Here is a 17,047-nt window from a genome sequence, read left to right as displayed (position 1 = left end):
TATTTTTGTCTTTTAACAATTTGCTATTCAAGCTGCTGGATAACCCTGACTGCATACCCTATATCCATTAAGGACTTGGATACTCAACATTTAATTTCATGAATTTGTAGACAAAGTTCGTGGATGACGCATTGTTGACTCCCTCATTGATTTTTTTGGCACAAAGGGGTTAATTTATTTGTTCAGTAGGTTGTATCAAAGATTGGTGGAGTGAAGTTAAATTAAATACAAACGGGTTAATGTTTGGTCAACAAGCTTGGGCATCATTCAGTCCAAGACCCAAAACTGGACAGTAAAACCCCAGACCATCCTTGACGAGAAGTGAGGATAACAAAGATTCGTCTAGTTCCTTAGCACATATCTGTCAGATAGCAAAACTAGCACCGAGTAGTCCTGGGCACCGCAACTTAGGAAGGACATATCGGCCTTGGAGGGAGTGCAGCATAGGTTTACCAGAATGATACCTGAACTCCAAGAGTTAAATCATGAGAGATTAAATAAATTATGGCTGTATTCTCTGGAATTTAGAAGGTGAAGGGGTGATTTGATCAAAGTTTTCAAGACATTAAGGGTAACAGATAGGGTAGATAGAAATAAGTTATTTCTGTTGGTTGGAATGTGTTGGACCAGGAGGCTGTTATGGCACAGTGGATGGTAAATGCTGAGCTGCTCAAATCCCAGAGGGAAACTTGAAACAACTTTTCTGCAATTTGTATTTTTATTTCAGATATCTGCCTTGAATTCAGTAGTGATAATTCCATCGAGTCTTAGAGGATTTTTACAAAACTAAATTAAATATTTATTAATAAAATAATTGTAAGCACATCATAGGTTTACAAATTACTACTATGATAACTCCTAGCTCCCCTATTTATTGGAACTCCTAGTTCCAGGGATAGTCATTGTGAATTCTCTTAGCTTCAGTTCCTATAGACAGCAACTTGGTACATAGAGGCTGGAGGCTTTTTGCACTTGTTAGATCTTAGAATTCCTTCTTACACATAGCCTTCTCTCCTTTATACATATTTTCCCCTTTGAATGCAAATTTCACTGTTTCAATATGTCTTTGAACTTTATCTTTCTAAATAAAATTCTTTCTTAGTACCAATTTTATCAGTAGGCTTTGGGAAAAATAAACACGGTGTTTGGCTTCTTCTGGTTAAGTGTAACATTTCACCCTCTCTTTTGAAATTAAACTACTCGGGTTTATTTAAAAATGCTAATTTTCCTTTACAGCTCACATTCTAAAACTTCAGCCACGTTTACTTATTTAACATTTCAAACTCAGCTTCTCTTCTGATACATCAAAGCCTTCAGACCAGCTGTCTTTAATTCAATTAAGTCACCCCCCACACACACAGACTATCCAGACCCCGGTGTTCCTACTTTACAATAAATCCCAATAACATTAAGAAAATTATTATATTTTCATGATGGACATAGTCTAAAAGTTAGAGCCAGATTTTCAGGAGTGAAATTAGGGAACAATTCACACAAGGGCGGTAGAAGTTTGGAACTATTTAGCATATAGCTATTGATGCTAGATCGATTGTTGATTTTAAAACCGATATTGATAGAGTTTTGTTAACCAAAGATGCTAAGGAATATGGGCAAAGGCTGGTATGTGCATTTAGATCACAGATCAGCCATGATCTACTGAATGGTGTAACAAGCTCAGGGATAAAATGGCCTAATTTTGTTCCTCTGTTCAATATTCTATATTTATATAGTTTCTCCTCTTTCCATATCTTTTTCATCTCCCCCTCCCTCTGGGAAAGGTCTCTGTTGAACATCTGTTCATGGTGTAGCATTTGAGATTGGGAACTCACTTTGCAAGAACTCAAGACAATGCTGTTTCCTAATATTCTACTAATATTTTCCAAGCAATACATTTTACTTTTAAATGTTTTGCTATGAACACTAATTTGCAATTCCTCATGTCTTGGTAGGGTGGAAACAATGCTGGCCACACAGTTGTCGCAGATGGAAAAGAATATGATTTTCACCTTTTTCCAAGTGGCATTATAAACCCAAAAGCTATTTCCTTTATTGGTAAGTAAACAGCAAATGAACAGCAAATATTTGAGAAAAGAAATCATGGGTAAATGTGTCATCGTCATACAGGTCAAAAAGATATTATGGTTTATCTTTGTTCTATATCATTAGATAATATTTGCTGTGGTGATGGGGATGCTGCAATTCACATCAGCATTCTCAGGCTGGAGGAGAAAAATCAGCTAAGGTTCCCGTTCTTGTGATTACTCAGTAATTTCTAGTGAAAACTTGAAGACACTGGATTGAGAAAACATGGTCAGGCTTGTTTATGATTTCTTCTCCTATAGTGGAATAGGCACAAACATTTGCTGTCCGCATCAAGTATGAAGAATGACCACTAACTTAAGAAACCCAAAGGGGACCTGTTATCTGTGGTACAATGTTTGAGCATACATCACTAAATACTGGAGATAAAAGATCAGTGGAATTAAAGGAAGGAGTAAAAGAAGAATATCTGCGTACCTAAACTATAAAGATGCAACTTAGCATTGAGTATTATGGTTAAAAATCACCCGTTATCTATTGAGAGCTACTTAACTAGAAACAGCTGGACCCAAGAGTGCCTGAATGACAACGATGAAGATAATTGGTTGCAGTAAAATCTGAGTACCAGTTTTCAGGACCATTGGGACCCTGCAAGGATGTTAATGCCACACAGTTTTACTGCAGATCAGTGCGTTAAATTGTTCAATTAATTTCAGCAAACAAACTGGAAAGAGTGCCAATTCTTATCAATCACATTGTTAAGGTCCAATAGCAATCATTTTATTAAATGGCAATTACATCGTTAAGGCAATTGCATTGTTAAACAGGTGATGGATACTGATCCGTTTATAAATGAAGACAGCTGGAACAGTAAGGGGAGGAAGAACTGGGTGAGTCTATTACTTTGCTGCGCTGTCTTGGAAATACACCTGTTTTAAAGTTAAGGCTACCTTTAGACCCATTCTTCCTCAACATACAATTAATGGAAATAACATGGTGGCAGAGGATGAACATTAAGCTTTGGTGATTGGTTGCTGAATAAGAAATGTTTTGCTTCTATCCTCTGAGACAAAAAGCTGCTAACAATTTCAGTCACAGAATGGCAGAAGGACATTGTGAAATCTCAGGTTTTGACTACCTGCCGCTTTTCTTCAGAGGCAGAACCGTATCAGCAATGGGAAAATGAAATCCGGATGTGGACATGGGTTACTTTGTTACCTTGAAAGAAGTAAGGTATGGCTTTGGCTTTGTCATTGCCAGCAAAAAGTATCTTCAGAATTGAACGTGGATGACCGGGATTCAAAAATAATGATTTGTTGGAAGCATGGGCAACCTTTGATAGCTTTAAGAAAACAGATGATCAGTTCAAGGAAGAATACATTATGAACTTTGACAAGTCATATGAGTGACTAAAAAGTTTGACCTTGAAGTTTTGGAGTCTGTATTGGCATTTAAGTTACTTGATTGTGCATGTGTTTCTCATGTCAGTAGACTTTTGGTATTGATGGGGGTTCAATTCCATGGCAAAGACTTGCTGTTGGACTAAATGACTGCTGCCATGAAAACATTTTTGTATTCTTATTGAATGCAGACAACTCCGCAGTAAAGTATAGAATAGGGAATTCCATGGTGGCAGAATTCAGAGGTCGACAAAATATTAAACATAGATTCCAGTACACAGATGAGGTTGCTGACAGGTAGCCTGATGATGGTTGTACTTTTAGCCAATTTGAGAGTCGAGACAAAAAGCGGGTCTGGGACGACAACTGTAGGTGCTTGAACCCGAGAAATACAGGGGGTGTGGTTAATTGGTTTGATTCTAGGCATCATTGCACATTAATTTCCTGCAGTGAAAGAATCATGTTTTTGAAGAAATGTATGAAACGGATACTTTGGAGGCTGAAAATGATGGTCGCTGCCATGAAGGAATTGTGTTGATCACTGGGAGTTTGAATCCTGTGATGAGTATTTTTGATGGCTGATTCATTCAACTGCGCAGTTTTAGAAAATGGTTGTACTTCCACAGTGTATAGCGTGGATCGGTTTAACTGCAACCAGGAGTGCCTTGATGAGGCAGATCAAAGGAAGGTTAAGGAGTATGGAAGCTCTACCTCCTCCAGGTTTAGGGATGGTAACTTGCTAATGTCTTCCAAAAAACGTAGTTCTCACTTGCAAGGTAGCTGGGATCAGTCTCTTCATCAGTACTGATGTGGTCTCTAGCGAGATACTTCTATTATTAAGCAGACCTTCGATTGAAGAAAGCACAGATGAAGCTAGACATGGAGAATGATAGAGCAATTGTGTTTGGGAAAACTATGGATCTACATTTTACTCGGTCAGGCTATCACTGCTTGCCATTTAAGGAAGCCAGATATTTTTCATCAAAGTTCAAGCAGCCTTGTTAACTCAGTAGAAAAAAATGTTTGGTGGACAAAAAAGATTATTTGGAAACTGCATAGACAATTTGCACATCCAGCGCCACAAAAATTGAAAGCTCTACTGCGAAATGCTGAAATGGTTGATAAAGAATATGACTACTTTATTGAGCAAGCCAAGGCTCAATGTGACATTTGTGTTAAATATCGAAGGACACCACCATGTCCTGTTGAGTCTGCCACTGACCAGGGAATTTAACAGTGCAGTAGCAATGGACTTTAAAAGGTTTTTTTTGCTGCACTTTATAGATATGGTGATCAGATTTAGCTTATCTATAATATACGGTAAGGATAAACGGACCGTTGTCGAAAAGGTCATGGAGAAATGGGTGGGTACTGGATTAGGAACACCAGTGAAATTCCAGCTAGATAATGGTGGGGAATTTGTGAATGAGGAATTTCAGGACGTGTGAAAATTTGAATATCATAGTTATGTATACTGTGGCTGAGGGCCGTTCAGTAATTGTTTCTGAGAGAAGAATCATGCAGTGATAGATGACATGCTACATAATATGCTGACCAATCAACCAGATTGCAAACGGCGCTCGCATTGGCAGTACATGCAAAAAAAACCTCTGCAAACGGCTGGGGTTTACAGTCTGTACCAGTTGGTGTATGGAAGGAATCCAGAATTGTCAGTGCTATTGGATGCTTCCAGCTCCTCCAGAAGATACTAGCATTAGCTCTACTTTTCTGCTCACTTGAATGCCTTGCATGCAGGCAGGAAAGCTTTCATTAAAGCTGAGACTTCTGAGAAAATTTGGCGAATCTTACGGCATTGATTAAGGCCATCGGGATACAGTTTAATCACGGGGATATGGTAAATAACAAAAGGAAGGACTGAAAAGTATGGAAAGGATCTGGTAAAGTTAGAGGCAGAGATAGAAAGACAGATTGTACAACTTGAGAATCAAACTCTTAGGGTACGTTCTTCAAGGCTAATTGGCACTGATTATAAGTTTCTGATCTGATTACAGATTCTGATCAGGACGTAGAAAGCGAAGAAAATAAAAAGGGTAGAGAAAAATACCTTAGCTGCTGAAACACTGGCATTAGTAGAAGCAGTAGAAATGGGGGTCTACTTATCCAATATACTGACGGAAATACTATACAAGGGGCAATCTGAGAAAAGTTTACCCATAAAATGCTATATTGATAACCAGTCTCTTTGGGACAATGTTCATTCAATGAAAAGTGTCACTGAGAAAAGTCTAAGAGTAGATCTAACTACATAAAAGAAATGTTAAAGAGAGATTGCCAAGATACAATGGATTGATGCAAGTCACCAGTTACCAGACTGCTTTACAAAAAGGAATGTCTGCTCCAAAAAATTACTGGATGTACTAGAAGAGGGGTGTCTTCTGTTATAATGATGAAATAGAAAACCGGCATTTTTGTTTGTTTTGTATGTATGGTAAAGATTTTTTTTGTTTAAAGGGGAAATGTGGGATCTATTAATGGTTATTATAACATATTGTGAAACTTAGAAGTTGGAAAATGCTTGATTTTGTTTCCTTTTTGTTTAATTTGAAAAATTGTTTTTGAATTTTCAAAAGTTTTAATTTGAATGTAGAGGGGAATCTGCCAATGTCTTATTAATCCCATTAAAATCCAATGGCAATCATTTGGCTAAATGGTAATTACATTGTAAAGGTTTAATGACAATTGCATTGTTAAGACAATTACATTATTGAATAGCACTTGGTCTACTGTTACAAAAACAGAATTACCTGGAAAAACTCAGCAGGTCTGGCAGCATCGGCGGAGAAGAAAAGAGTTGACGTTTCGAGTCCTCATGACCCTTCGACAGAACTTGAGTTCGAGTCCAAGAAAGAGTTGAAATATAAGCTGGTTTAAGGTGTGTGTGTGTGTGGGGGGCGGAGAGAGAGAGAGAGAGAGGTGGAGGGGGGGGGGGTGTGGTTGTAGGGACAAACAAGCAGTGATAGAAGCAGATCATCAAAAGATGTCAACAACAATAGTACAAAAGAACACATAGGTGTTAAAGTTGGTGATATTATTTAAACGAATGTGCTAATTAAGAATGGTTGGTAGAGCACTCAAGGTATAGCTCTAGTGGGGGTGTTCTTTTTTAAATAATGGAAATAGGTGGGAAAAGGAAACTCTTTATAATTTATTGGAAAAAAATGGAAGGGGGAAACAGAAAGGGGGTGGGGATGGGGGAGGGAGCTCACGACCTAAAGTTGTTGAATTCAATATTCAGTCCGGAAGGCTGTAAAGTGCCCAATCAGAAGATGAGGTGTTGTTCCTCCAGTTTGCGTTGGGCTTCACTGGAACAATGCAGCAAACCAAGGACAGACATGTGGGCAAGAGAGCAGGGTGGAGTGTTAAAATGGCAAGCGACAGGGAGGTTTGCGGACAGACCGCAAGTGTTCTGCAAAGCAGTCACCCAGTTTACATTTGGTCTCTCCAATGTAGAGGAGACCACATTGGGAGCAACGAATGCAGTAGATTAAGTTGGGGGAAATGCAAGTGAAATGATGCTTCACTTGAAAGGAGTGTTTGGGTCCTTGGACGGTGAGGAGAGAGGAAGTGAAGGGGCAGGTGTTGCATCTTTTGCGTGGGCATGGGGTGGTGCCATAGGAGGGGGTTGAGGAGTAGGGGGTGATGGAGGAGTGGACCAGGGTGTCCTGGAGGGAGCGATCCCTACGGAATGCCGATAGGGGGGGTGAAGGGAAGATGTGTTTGGTGGTGGCATCATGCTGGAGTTGGCGGAAGTGGCGGAGGATGATCCTTTGAATGCGGAGGCTGGTGGGGTGATAAGTGAGGACAAGGGGGACCCTATCATGTTTCTGGGAGGGAGGAGAAGGCCTGAGGGCGGATGCGCGGGAGATGGGCCGGACACGGTTGAGGGCCCTGTCAACCACCGTGGGTGGAAAACCTCGGTTAAGGAAGAAGGAGGACATGTCAGAGGAACTGTTTTTGAAGGTAGCATCATCGGAACAGATGCGACGGAGGCGAAGGAACTGAGAGAATGGGATGGAGTCCTTACAGGAAGCGGGGTGTGAGGAGCTGTAGTCGAGATAGCTGTGGGAGTCGGTGGGTTTGTAATGGATATTGGTGGACAGTCTATCACCAGAGATTGAGACAGGTCAAGGAAGTGAAGGGAAGTGTCAGAGATGGACCACGTGAAAATGATGGAGGGGTGGAGATTGGAAGCAAAACTAATAAATTTTTCCAAGTCCCGACGAGAGCATGAAGCGGCACCGAAGTAATCATCGATGTACCGGAGAAAGAGTTGTGGAAGGGGGCCGGAGTAGGACTGGAACAAGGAATGTTCCACATACCCCATAAAGAGACAGGCATAGCTGGGGCCCATGCGGGTACCCATAGCCACACGTTTTATTTGGAGGAAGTGAGAGGAGTTGAAGGAGAAATTGTTCAGCGTGAGAACAAGTTCAGCCAGACGGAGGAGAGTAGTGGTGGATGGGGATTGTTCGGGCCTCTTCAAGGAAGAAGCTAAGGGCCCTCAGACCATCCTGGTGGGGGATGGAGGTGTAGAGGGATTGGACGTTCATGGTGAAGAGGAAGCGGTTGGGGCCAGGGAACTGGACCACCACCGCCCCCCCCCCCCCCCCCCCCCCCCCCCACCTCTCTCTCTCTCTCTCTCCGTCCCCCAGACACACACACCTTAAACCAGCTTATATTTCAACTCTTTCTTGGACTCGAACTCAAGTTCTGTCGAAGGGTCATGAGGACTCCGCCGATGCTGCCAGACCTGCTGAGTTTTTCCAGGTAATTTTGTTTTTGTTTTGGATTTCCAGCATCCGCAGTTTTTTTGTTTTGGTCTACTGTTAGTTTGTTCCCTTTTTGTTAATTGGTTATTTTAAGAGTATAAATAGGGACAGCTGGCATAATGAGGGGAGGAGGAATTGGGTGTTACTTGGAATTAAACCTGTTTTAAGGTACGAGCTATCTTCAGACTCATTCTTCCTCAACATTAGTGGAACTAACATGGAGCCTGTAAAACTGTTGGATGTAACAGGCAGAGTGGGGGAAACTTGTTTTCTGAAAACACTCATCTTAACCAGTAAATTTTACAAGAAAATAATGCCTGATATTCATTCGGCAGTAAGAGATGTTGCCTCTGTAGCAAGGATGTTTTAGGGTATTGATGCTCACTTGAACTTCAGATTTTTCTTTTAAGAATTTTAAAACTATTACTAATTACCATAATCCTAATGCATACTTTTTTTCTACTTTAGGGAATGGTGTTGTAATACATTTGCCTGGCTTGTTTGAAGAAGCTGATAAAAATGAAAAGAAAGGTATACTGGTTCAGTTTTTACTGGTTCAGTTTTTGAATATTGTTTGTTGAAATTAGTACATAACATTTAATAATTTTTGGATGTTTATGATATCAATGGATATCATTCTATTTTTCCTCCTCTTCCTCATACAACTTTAATTGTCCTCCTGTTTGTTACTTTTCTTGTACCTCCCCAGCTGATAAAGCAGTTGGGCAACCTGTACCAGGAAAACACCTGGAGTATTCCCTTAACTGTCAACATAATTTTTTTTTAAAGCAGTGTAGGGTCACTGGAATTATAGAATGATATAGCACAGAAGAAAACCTGAGCCTGTGTCAGATTTTTGGAAGAGGTATACAGTTAGTCTTTCAGCTTTATAACTGCTGAGATCAAGAGATGCCTGTGAAGAAATAACACCCACATTGCAGTTATACCAAGGGGTTTAACATCCATAGTTCAGCCTTTGGATGTGTGACTCAACAAGCCATTCAAGGATCATGTTTGGGTTGAATTGAATAGGTGAATGGTTGATGAAATAAAACCCTTTACAAAGAGTGGCAATATGTTCTTTCCCATTGCCCTGCAGAACTTTCAAGTATTTATCCAAGTCCCTTTTTGAAGGTTGCTTATTAAATCTGCTTCCACCATCCTTTTGGGCATTGCATTCCAGATCATAACTACTTGCTGCATAAAGAAAACCTTATTTAGTCTGTCAAAACTGTTCATGATTTTGAACATCCCTATAAAATCTCTTAACTTTCTCTGCTCTCAGGAGAACACAAGTTTTCAGTTTTCCCACATAATTGAAGACCTTCATCCCTGGTACCATTCTAGTAAATCTCTTCACCTGCCCCAAGACCTTCATATTCTTAGAATCATTGTATCTAAAATTGGACAGAGTACTCTAGCTGTGGCCAAACCAATTTACAAATCATCAGTTTACAAAGGGTTAACAAAACTTCCTTAACTTTAATAACTCCTTTTATAAGGACCTGGTTGTCTTTTTATTTTAAACTATCTTCTCAACTTGCCCTGCTAATTTCAAAGATTTGTGTGCATACACTAGGTTTCCCTGTTCCTGCACCAACTTTAAAATTGTACCATTTAGTCTATGTTGCACCAGGAAAAATGCAAGACTGCCAAATTTCGAACGATCACAACAGGATGCCACCAGAGAGAAGGAGTGCTGATTGATGGCAAGTAGATTCTGGCTGATGTGTTGCTATGGAGAAAGCAACTGGAGGAACCAATTTAAGATAAGCAGTCAAGCTTGTGATGTGGCTCAGTTATGTTCACTAAAAGTGACATACATTCAAATGCAGGGACCTGATCTCTGCAAACAAAAGGAATATGTTTAAGCCTCATGCCTTTTTTTAAAAAACTACCCCGAAGCATAGTCAGTCTTTGATTCCCTGTTGCTTTCTCCATGGCAACGCCTCAGTCAGAGTCAACATGCCAACCAATCGGCACCCATTTGCTCCTGTGGTACAAATTGTTGCAATCGTTTGAATTTTGGCATTCCTGCATTTTGCCTGAAGAGTGTTAGATGATAAACATCAGAAACATGCCTCTCTTTTCAGCAATATTCAAGTCCTGTACTGCAACATGACCATTTAGTTGAAAGTGCCTCTCATTCTTCTTACTGAAACATATCACTGCATACTGCAAATCTTAATTTGATGTTCTACCCAATAAATCCAAGTCCAGGTCATTAATATATAAAGAGCAACAATGGCCTTAATACCAATCCCTTGGGAGCGTCAATGAATACCTCCATTCCGTCTGAAAAACAACTGTTTACCATTACTTTCTGCTTTCTGTCTCTTAGCTAGTTTTATATCCATACTGTTGGTGTCCTTTTTTTAAACACATGGGTTTCAATTATCCAATCAAGTATATTACCATAAATCTGTGGCATAAGTAGACTTTGAAGCTTCCAAAAGTGATGTTTGATTTATGTGCCAAGTATAAAATGTGAACTGCTGGTGTGGTTATGGATAGTTGCCATTTTGAAATGACATTTAAAAAATGCGTGGCACCAGTAATCCATATTGAATTAATGTGTAATGGCCTATTGAATGAATTAATTGTATAAAGATACCTTTAACCACAAACAAAGCATTTTAAAACCATCAATTTCATTATTTGCACCAGATGCTGAAGAGCGTTCATTGAATTCATTGAGTCACTTTGGTTTTGGTATCATCATAAGGTCCCACTCTGGATCAGGTGTGACACTTACTTACTTTCAGAATCATCCCTCCACAGCAAATCACCTTCTCCAAGTCAATTGAATTGGATGTTTGCATTTTTTGAACAGTTGGCACTTGGTGCACAAATCCCTCCACGACAAAATCTTCTCTCCATCCATTGTTCAAAAAAAAATGTGGACTATCCAATTCAATCAGTTGACGCAGTACACTAATAGCATACCATGATCTGATAATGAAGCCACACAAAATATCAAGCAGGGTAGTGCACATATCTCCATTCTTTGTAAAGGGTTTTTTTCATCAACCATCCACCATTCAACCCAAACATGATCCTTGAATGGCTTGTTGAGACACACATCCTCATAGTTGAACTATGGATGTTAAACCCCTTGGTATAACTGCAATGTGGGTATTATTTCTTCGCAGGCACCTCTTGATCTCAGCAGTTATATGGGATCTGAACATGCCCTACACGAAAGCTGCATTCTTTACAAAGGCCACTGGGTCACCTTTTCCACATATTATTGATCCATAACTTCACTCCATCCAATCATTGTCATGGATATGCACAAAAACTCCTGTGGGGAATGTAATGTTTGGCATGATTTTACACTTCAAAATTACCATAGGCTTTAATTTTGTTCCACCAGCCATCTAGGTGAGGATCTCCATGATATTGTCTTCTCATGTCCTGTCACTTTTACCAGAATTGTTTTTGAACTTTTCCACTTCACAATTTGGTTGCTGGGCATATCAAAATTCATGGGTGTTTCATCCATGTTGCTGATCTGACTTAATGGGTACTTGTGTTTTTGCTGCTGGCTGATGACGAACCTGTGGAAATTGGTAAATTTGGCATCGCGGTCTTTTGGTCGACTTGTACACCCGAGTATATGCAGAAGCATGATTTTTGGCACCAAAAAAAAGTCGTCATCTACACCAGGTTGACTTATGCACCACAATCTACAGTATGTGATACTTTATCCAGTGCCATTGAAAAAGTCCATAATACACACAATCAATCACAATACCCTCACTGACCCTCAGTTACTTCATTAAAGAAGCAGCTTAGTGCTGATTCTCATTTTGTAGCCCATACTTTTCCAGTTCCATTTCATTTTGCCCTGAATTATTGTTTCTAAAAGTTTTTGTCCATTCATGACAATTAGACTGACTGGCCTGTAGGTGTTGCCAGCTCCCCTTTTAATAGGGCTTCAATGTTTACAATCCTCCATTCCTCTGGCATCACTTCCATATTTAGCAAGATTGTGGCTAAAAGCTCCTCAATTTCCACCCTCAGCAACCTAGGATGCATCCCATCTAGTCAAGGTAATTTTTCTACTACGAACACTAACAATCTGTATTATCTCTTCTTTTATCTACTTCTAATCTATCCAATATCTCTACTGCTTCCTCCTTTACTATAACATTGATAGGAACTCCTTTCCTCATGATAATAGATGCAGCTACACCCTCTACCGCCACAAGATGAACTCTTTTACAGTCAATAATCAGCCCTACCCTTTATATGACCACCTTTTTTATTATTTATTCATAAAGTACTTATGGTTTTTTTGTTAGTTTCTAATCTCTTCTCATACTATTCTTGCCCCTCTTTCCTTTTACAATTCTCCTGTGTACTGTGTATTGTCTTGACTTGCTACTTTATTTTGAACTTAATATTTGTCATGAATCTCCATTTTGTTTCACTTTAATCTATACATCTTTAGTCATCCAGGGAGATCCAACTCTGGATGCCTTTTCATTTACCCCTTGTGGGAATGTGTCCAGGCTGTACCTGGCCTATCTTCTCTTGGAAGGCTCCCATTGTTAAATTACTATTTTGCCTGCCAATCATTGATTCCCTTCTATCTGAGCCAAATCCCTTTTAAACTGACTGAAATTAGCACAGCTCCAATTATATTTTACTGAATGTTCTTTATCCTTTTTTCTATAACCGTTCTAAACCAGAGGATATTATGATCACTGTTCTGTAAGTCATCGCTTCGCCGCCCCCCCCCCCCCCCCCCCCCCCCCACCACCACCACCACCACCACCACCACCACCACCACCACCACCACCGCCACCACCACTGCCACTCCCCTTCCACCCCACTGAAATGTGTGCCACATTGACCACTTCATTCTCCAGGGCTCAAAGGGTTCTATGTTGCACCATTTTATAGCTGATATTACTCATCATGTTGTTGTGGAAAGGGGAGATTGCATTGAATAGCTTTGGTGGACATCCAATTTTCTCCAGCAGCTTAAATAGACCGTTTCTGCTCACATGGTCGAATGCCTCGGGTGAGATTGATGAAGGCAATAGATGGTGGTCTCCTTTTTTCTTGGTATTTCTCATGCAGCTGCCGGACTGAGAAGATTATGTCTAGATCTTCAAGTTCAGAACCCTGCTAGGATTTACGTTCACCCAAGATCTGCAACCTGACAAGAGCGACACAGGCAACTACTTTTCCCACAATGCTTAACAGGAAGATACTTTGATAGTTGTTGCAATCACTGTGGTTGCCCTGGTTTTTGTACAGGGTCACAATGTTTGCATCACACACATCCTGGGGTACTGGCCCCTCCCTCCATCAGAGACAGAGAAATTAGTGCAGATGCTGCGGGAGTGCCTGTTTCCCATGCTGCTTGAGTTCAGATGGATAGCATCAGCAACATGGCAAGTGAGTCAATAGCTTTGCTAAGCTCCTCCACTGTTGGTTCAATGTCCAGCTCTGCCATGACAGACAGGCTTTCTATAGTGTCTAGAGCTTCCTCAGTGGCAGTGTTCTCTTTTGAGTACAACTCAAGTAGTGAAGTCCTTCATTATTAATACTCTATTGTCCTTGCAAAATTTCTTCTCTAACTCCTTTTTAATCATTCATGGGATTTGGGTGTCACTAGCTAAGTCAGCACTTATTGCCCTCCCCAAATTGCTCTTGAGAAGGTGGAGATGAGCTGCCGCCTTGGACCACTGTAGTCCATGTGATGTAGGTACACCCTCAGTGCTGTTAGGAAGGAAGTTCCAGGATTTTGACCCAGCAACAATGAAGGAATGGCGATATATTTCCAAGAGAGAATGGTGAGTGGCTTGAAGGGGAACTTCCAGGTGGTGGTGTTCCCATGTATCTGCTGCCCTTGTCCTCTTAGACACTGGTCGTAGTGGGCTTGGAGGGTGCTGTCCAAGAAGAAGGTGAGTTCCTGCAGTGCATCTTGTAGATAGTACATATTGCTGCCACAGTGCGTAGGTGGTTGAGGGAGTGAATGTTTGTGGATGGGATGCCAATCAGGTTGACTGCTTTGTCCTGGATGGTGTCAAGCTTCTTGAGTGTTGTTGGAGCTGTTCTCATCCAGGCCAATCTTGTGGCCTATAGGATACATCCAATAGCAAAATAGTTCCTCCATTGTACCGTAATTTGAACCAAATTTATTCTTTGGCCACCCGTCCCCACCCCAACTACGTTTTTTTCCACTGGCATATTTGTCTCTTTGATCAATACTGCTGCTATTTCCCCTCCATTCTTCCTTTCCTATCTTTCCTGAGCACCTTGTAGCCAGGAATATTAAGTTCCCAGTCTTCCCCTCCTTTGTGCTTGGTTTCTCTTATTGCCACTCTATCAAAGTCCCATATTACATTTGCTTACATGTCAGGAAGATATAATAATTTTCATAATGTTATTGGAATTTTTTGTAAAGCAGAGTAACTGTGGGGTCTGTGTGTGTGACTTAACTGAATTAAAGACAGCTGATCTGAAGGCTTTGATGGATCAGAAGATAAGCTAGGTTTGAAATGTTTACTAGATAAACATGATGTAAGTTTTAGAATGTGAGATGTAACAGGAACATTTGCATCTTTAAATAAACCAGAGTAGCTTGAATTCAAAACAGGGGGTGAAATGTTTCACTGAGCCAGGAGAAGTTAAGAAACAGTGTGTTTATTTTTTTCCTCAAAGAGTACCAATTTTACCAGTAAAATGATAGTTTTAGTATTAGAGAGGTAACCCAAAGACATTGAATGCAAATTCCCATTTTTTTCACTAAGGGAAAATATGTATAAAGGAGAGAAGGTTATGTGTGAGGGCAAGCATTTTAAGATCTAATAAGTGTGAAAAGCCTCCAGCCTCTGTGCCCAAACTATTGTCAGCAAGAACTACTGAAGTTAAGACAGCTCACTTTGAATTCAACTGTTCAGGGTGTTGTGTTACTTTGCCTGGGTCTTTTTAAATCTGTGTTTTAACGGAGGTGTAAGTGGGAGTTAAGATTAATTAGGGGAGCTAGGAGTTTTCATAGTAGTAATTTGTAAAGCTATGCATGCGCTTAAAATCATTTTTTATTAACAAAATATTTAGTTTTGTAAGAAGCTTCTAGCCTCGCTGGCTGCCTTTTTGCTGAATTCAAAGCCAGCATCTCGATATAAGTACAAATTACAATTTTGTTATACCAACCTGCCCAAATCCCAGAGGGAAACTTGAAGCAGCTGCCACAACAAAATTGCAATTTTACTTATTTCAAGATGCGGCCTTTCAGTTCAGTAAAAAGGCCACCAAGGCTGAGGTTTCTTACAAAACTAAATTAAACCATTATTAATTTTAAAAAATGGATTTTAAGCACATACATAGGTTTACAAATTACTACTATGAAAACTCCTAGCTCCCCTAGTTAATTTTAACTCCCAGTTACACCTCCATTAACACACAGATTTAAAAAGACCCAGGCAAAGTAACACGATACCTGAACAGTTGAATTCAAGGTGAGTTTTCTTAACTTCAGTTCTTGCAGACAACAGTTTGGGCACAGAGGCTGGAGGCTTTTCACACTTGTTAGATCTTAAAATGCTTGCCGTTGCACACAGCCTTCTCTCCTTTATACATGTTTTCCCCTTAGTGAAATATATGGGAATTTGCATTCAATGTCTTTGGACTTTACCTCTCCAATAATAAAAATCTATCATAGTACCAATTTTACCAGTAATCTTTGGGAAAAATAAACACACTGGGCAGAATTTTGCCCTTGATGGGTGGGCGGGCCCCATCGGCTCGATGGCGGGCGGGCAGCTGATTGCCACCGCCGAAACGGGCCCTACTGCCATTTTAAGTGGGTGGGCCACCCGACAGGAAGCGCTATACACTTTCTGTGTGGGCAGGGGGGATTCCCCAACAGTGAGAGTGCGCTCTTTCGTGCATGCGCGCAGCGCACGTTTCCCTGAGACTTAAGTGCTGCCTCAGGGAGATAAGTTTAAAAATAGAAAAATAAAAAAAAATATTAACATGTCCCCCTCATGTGACAATGTCACATGATACGGGATATGTTAGTAAATATCACAGAAATTTTATTAAAGTTTTTCTAAAACTGACATGAAGCCTCATCCCGCTGTTGGATGAGGCTTCATGTTTTATCAGAAGCCCGCTGGGGCTCCTGGCCTGCCCACCAGCCTTAAGCTTGGACGGGCAGGGCCTTGAATTGATTTAACTACCCTGTCAATGGCCTCAATTGGCCATTGACAGGTCGGCAGGCGGACAGCTGATCGCACTGTCCTCCCCGCCTTCCTGAATATTTAAATGGGGCGGGATGACGTCGGGGGTTCCCCCCAATGTCATCCTGTGTCGGCGAGTAGGCCCTGCCCCCAGCTCGCCGACGGGAAAATTCTGCCCACTGTTTCTTAACTTCTAGCTCGATGAAACATTTCACCCCTTTTGAATTCAAGCTAGTCTGGTTTATTTAAAAATGCGAATGTTCCTGTTACACCTCACATTCTAAAACTTCACCCATGTTTACCTCGTTAAGATTTCAAATCTAGCTTACTTTATACATCGAAGCCTTCAGATCAGCTGTCTTTAATTCAATTAAGCCACAGACACACACACACACACACACACACACACACACACACACACACACACACACACACACACACACACAATTACTCTACAATAAATTCCAATAACATTATGAAAATTATTATATCTTCCTGACATTGCATTTCACCTATCTGATTTACAGAAATGCATCTTGGAATGCCTCATATTTATCACCCATATCTGATAACTCCTATTTTTGAACTTTTTGTTCTCTAATGTTGCTTCTCTCCA

The 17,047-nt window shown here is 40.5% G+C and overlaps 1 protein-coding gene across 1 annotated transcript in view; it reads left to right on the top strand.

The window, feature by feature from the left end:
• The window catches only part of adss1 (adenylosuccinate synthase 1), a 72,854-nt gene that overhangs the window by 8,444 nt on the left and 47,363 nt on the right, over positions 1–17,047 (top strand). Inside the window, exons 2-3 of the mRNA XM_041214538.1 lie at positions 1,950–2,052; positions 8,699–8,761. Of these exons, the coding sequence (XP_041070472.1) occupies positions 1,950–2,052; positions 8,699–8,761 (166 nt within the window). The remainder of the gene's footprint in view (positions 1–1,949; positions 2,053–8,698; positions 8,762–17,047) is intronic.

The sequence above is a fragment of the Carcharodon carcharias genome, chromosome 20 (assembly GCF_017639515.1).
Source record: "Carcharodon carcharias isolate sCarCar2 chromosome 20, sCarCar2.pri, whole genome shotgun sequence".
Taxonomy (NCBI): domain Eukaryota; kingdom Metazoa; phylum Chordata; class Chondrichthyes; order Lamniformes; family Lamnidae; genus Carcharodon; species Carcharodon carcharias.
Note: the sequence above shows the minus strand (reverse complement) of the source record. Positions and strands in the feature narration are given on the sequence as shown.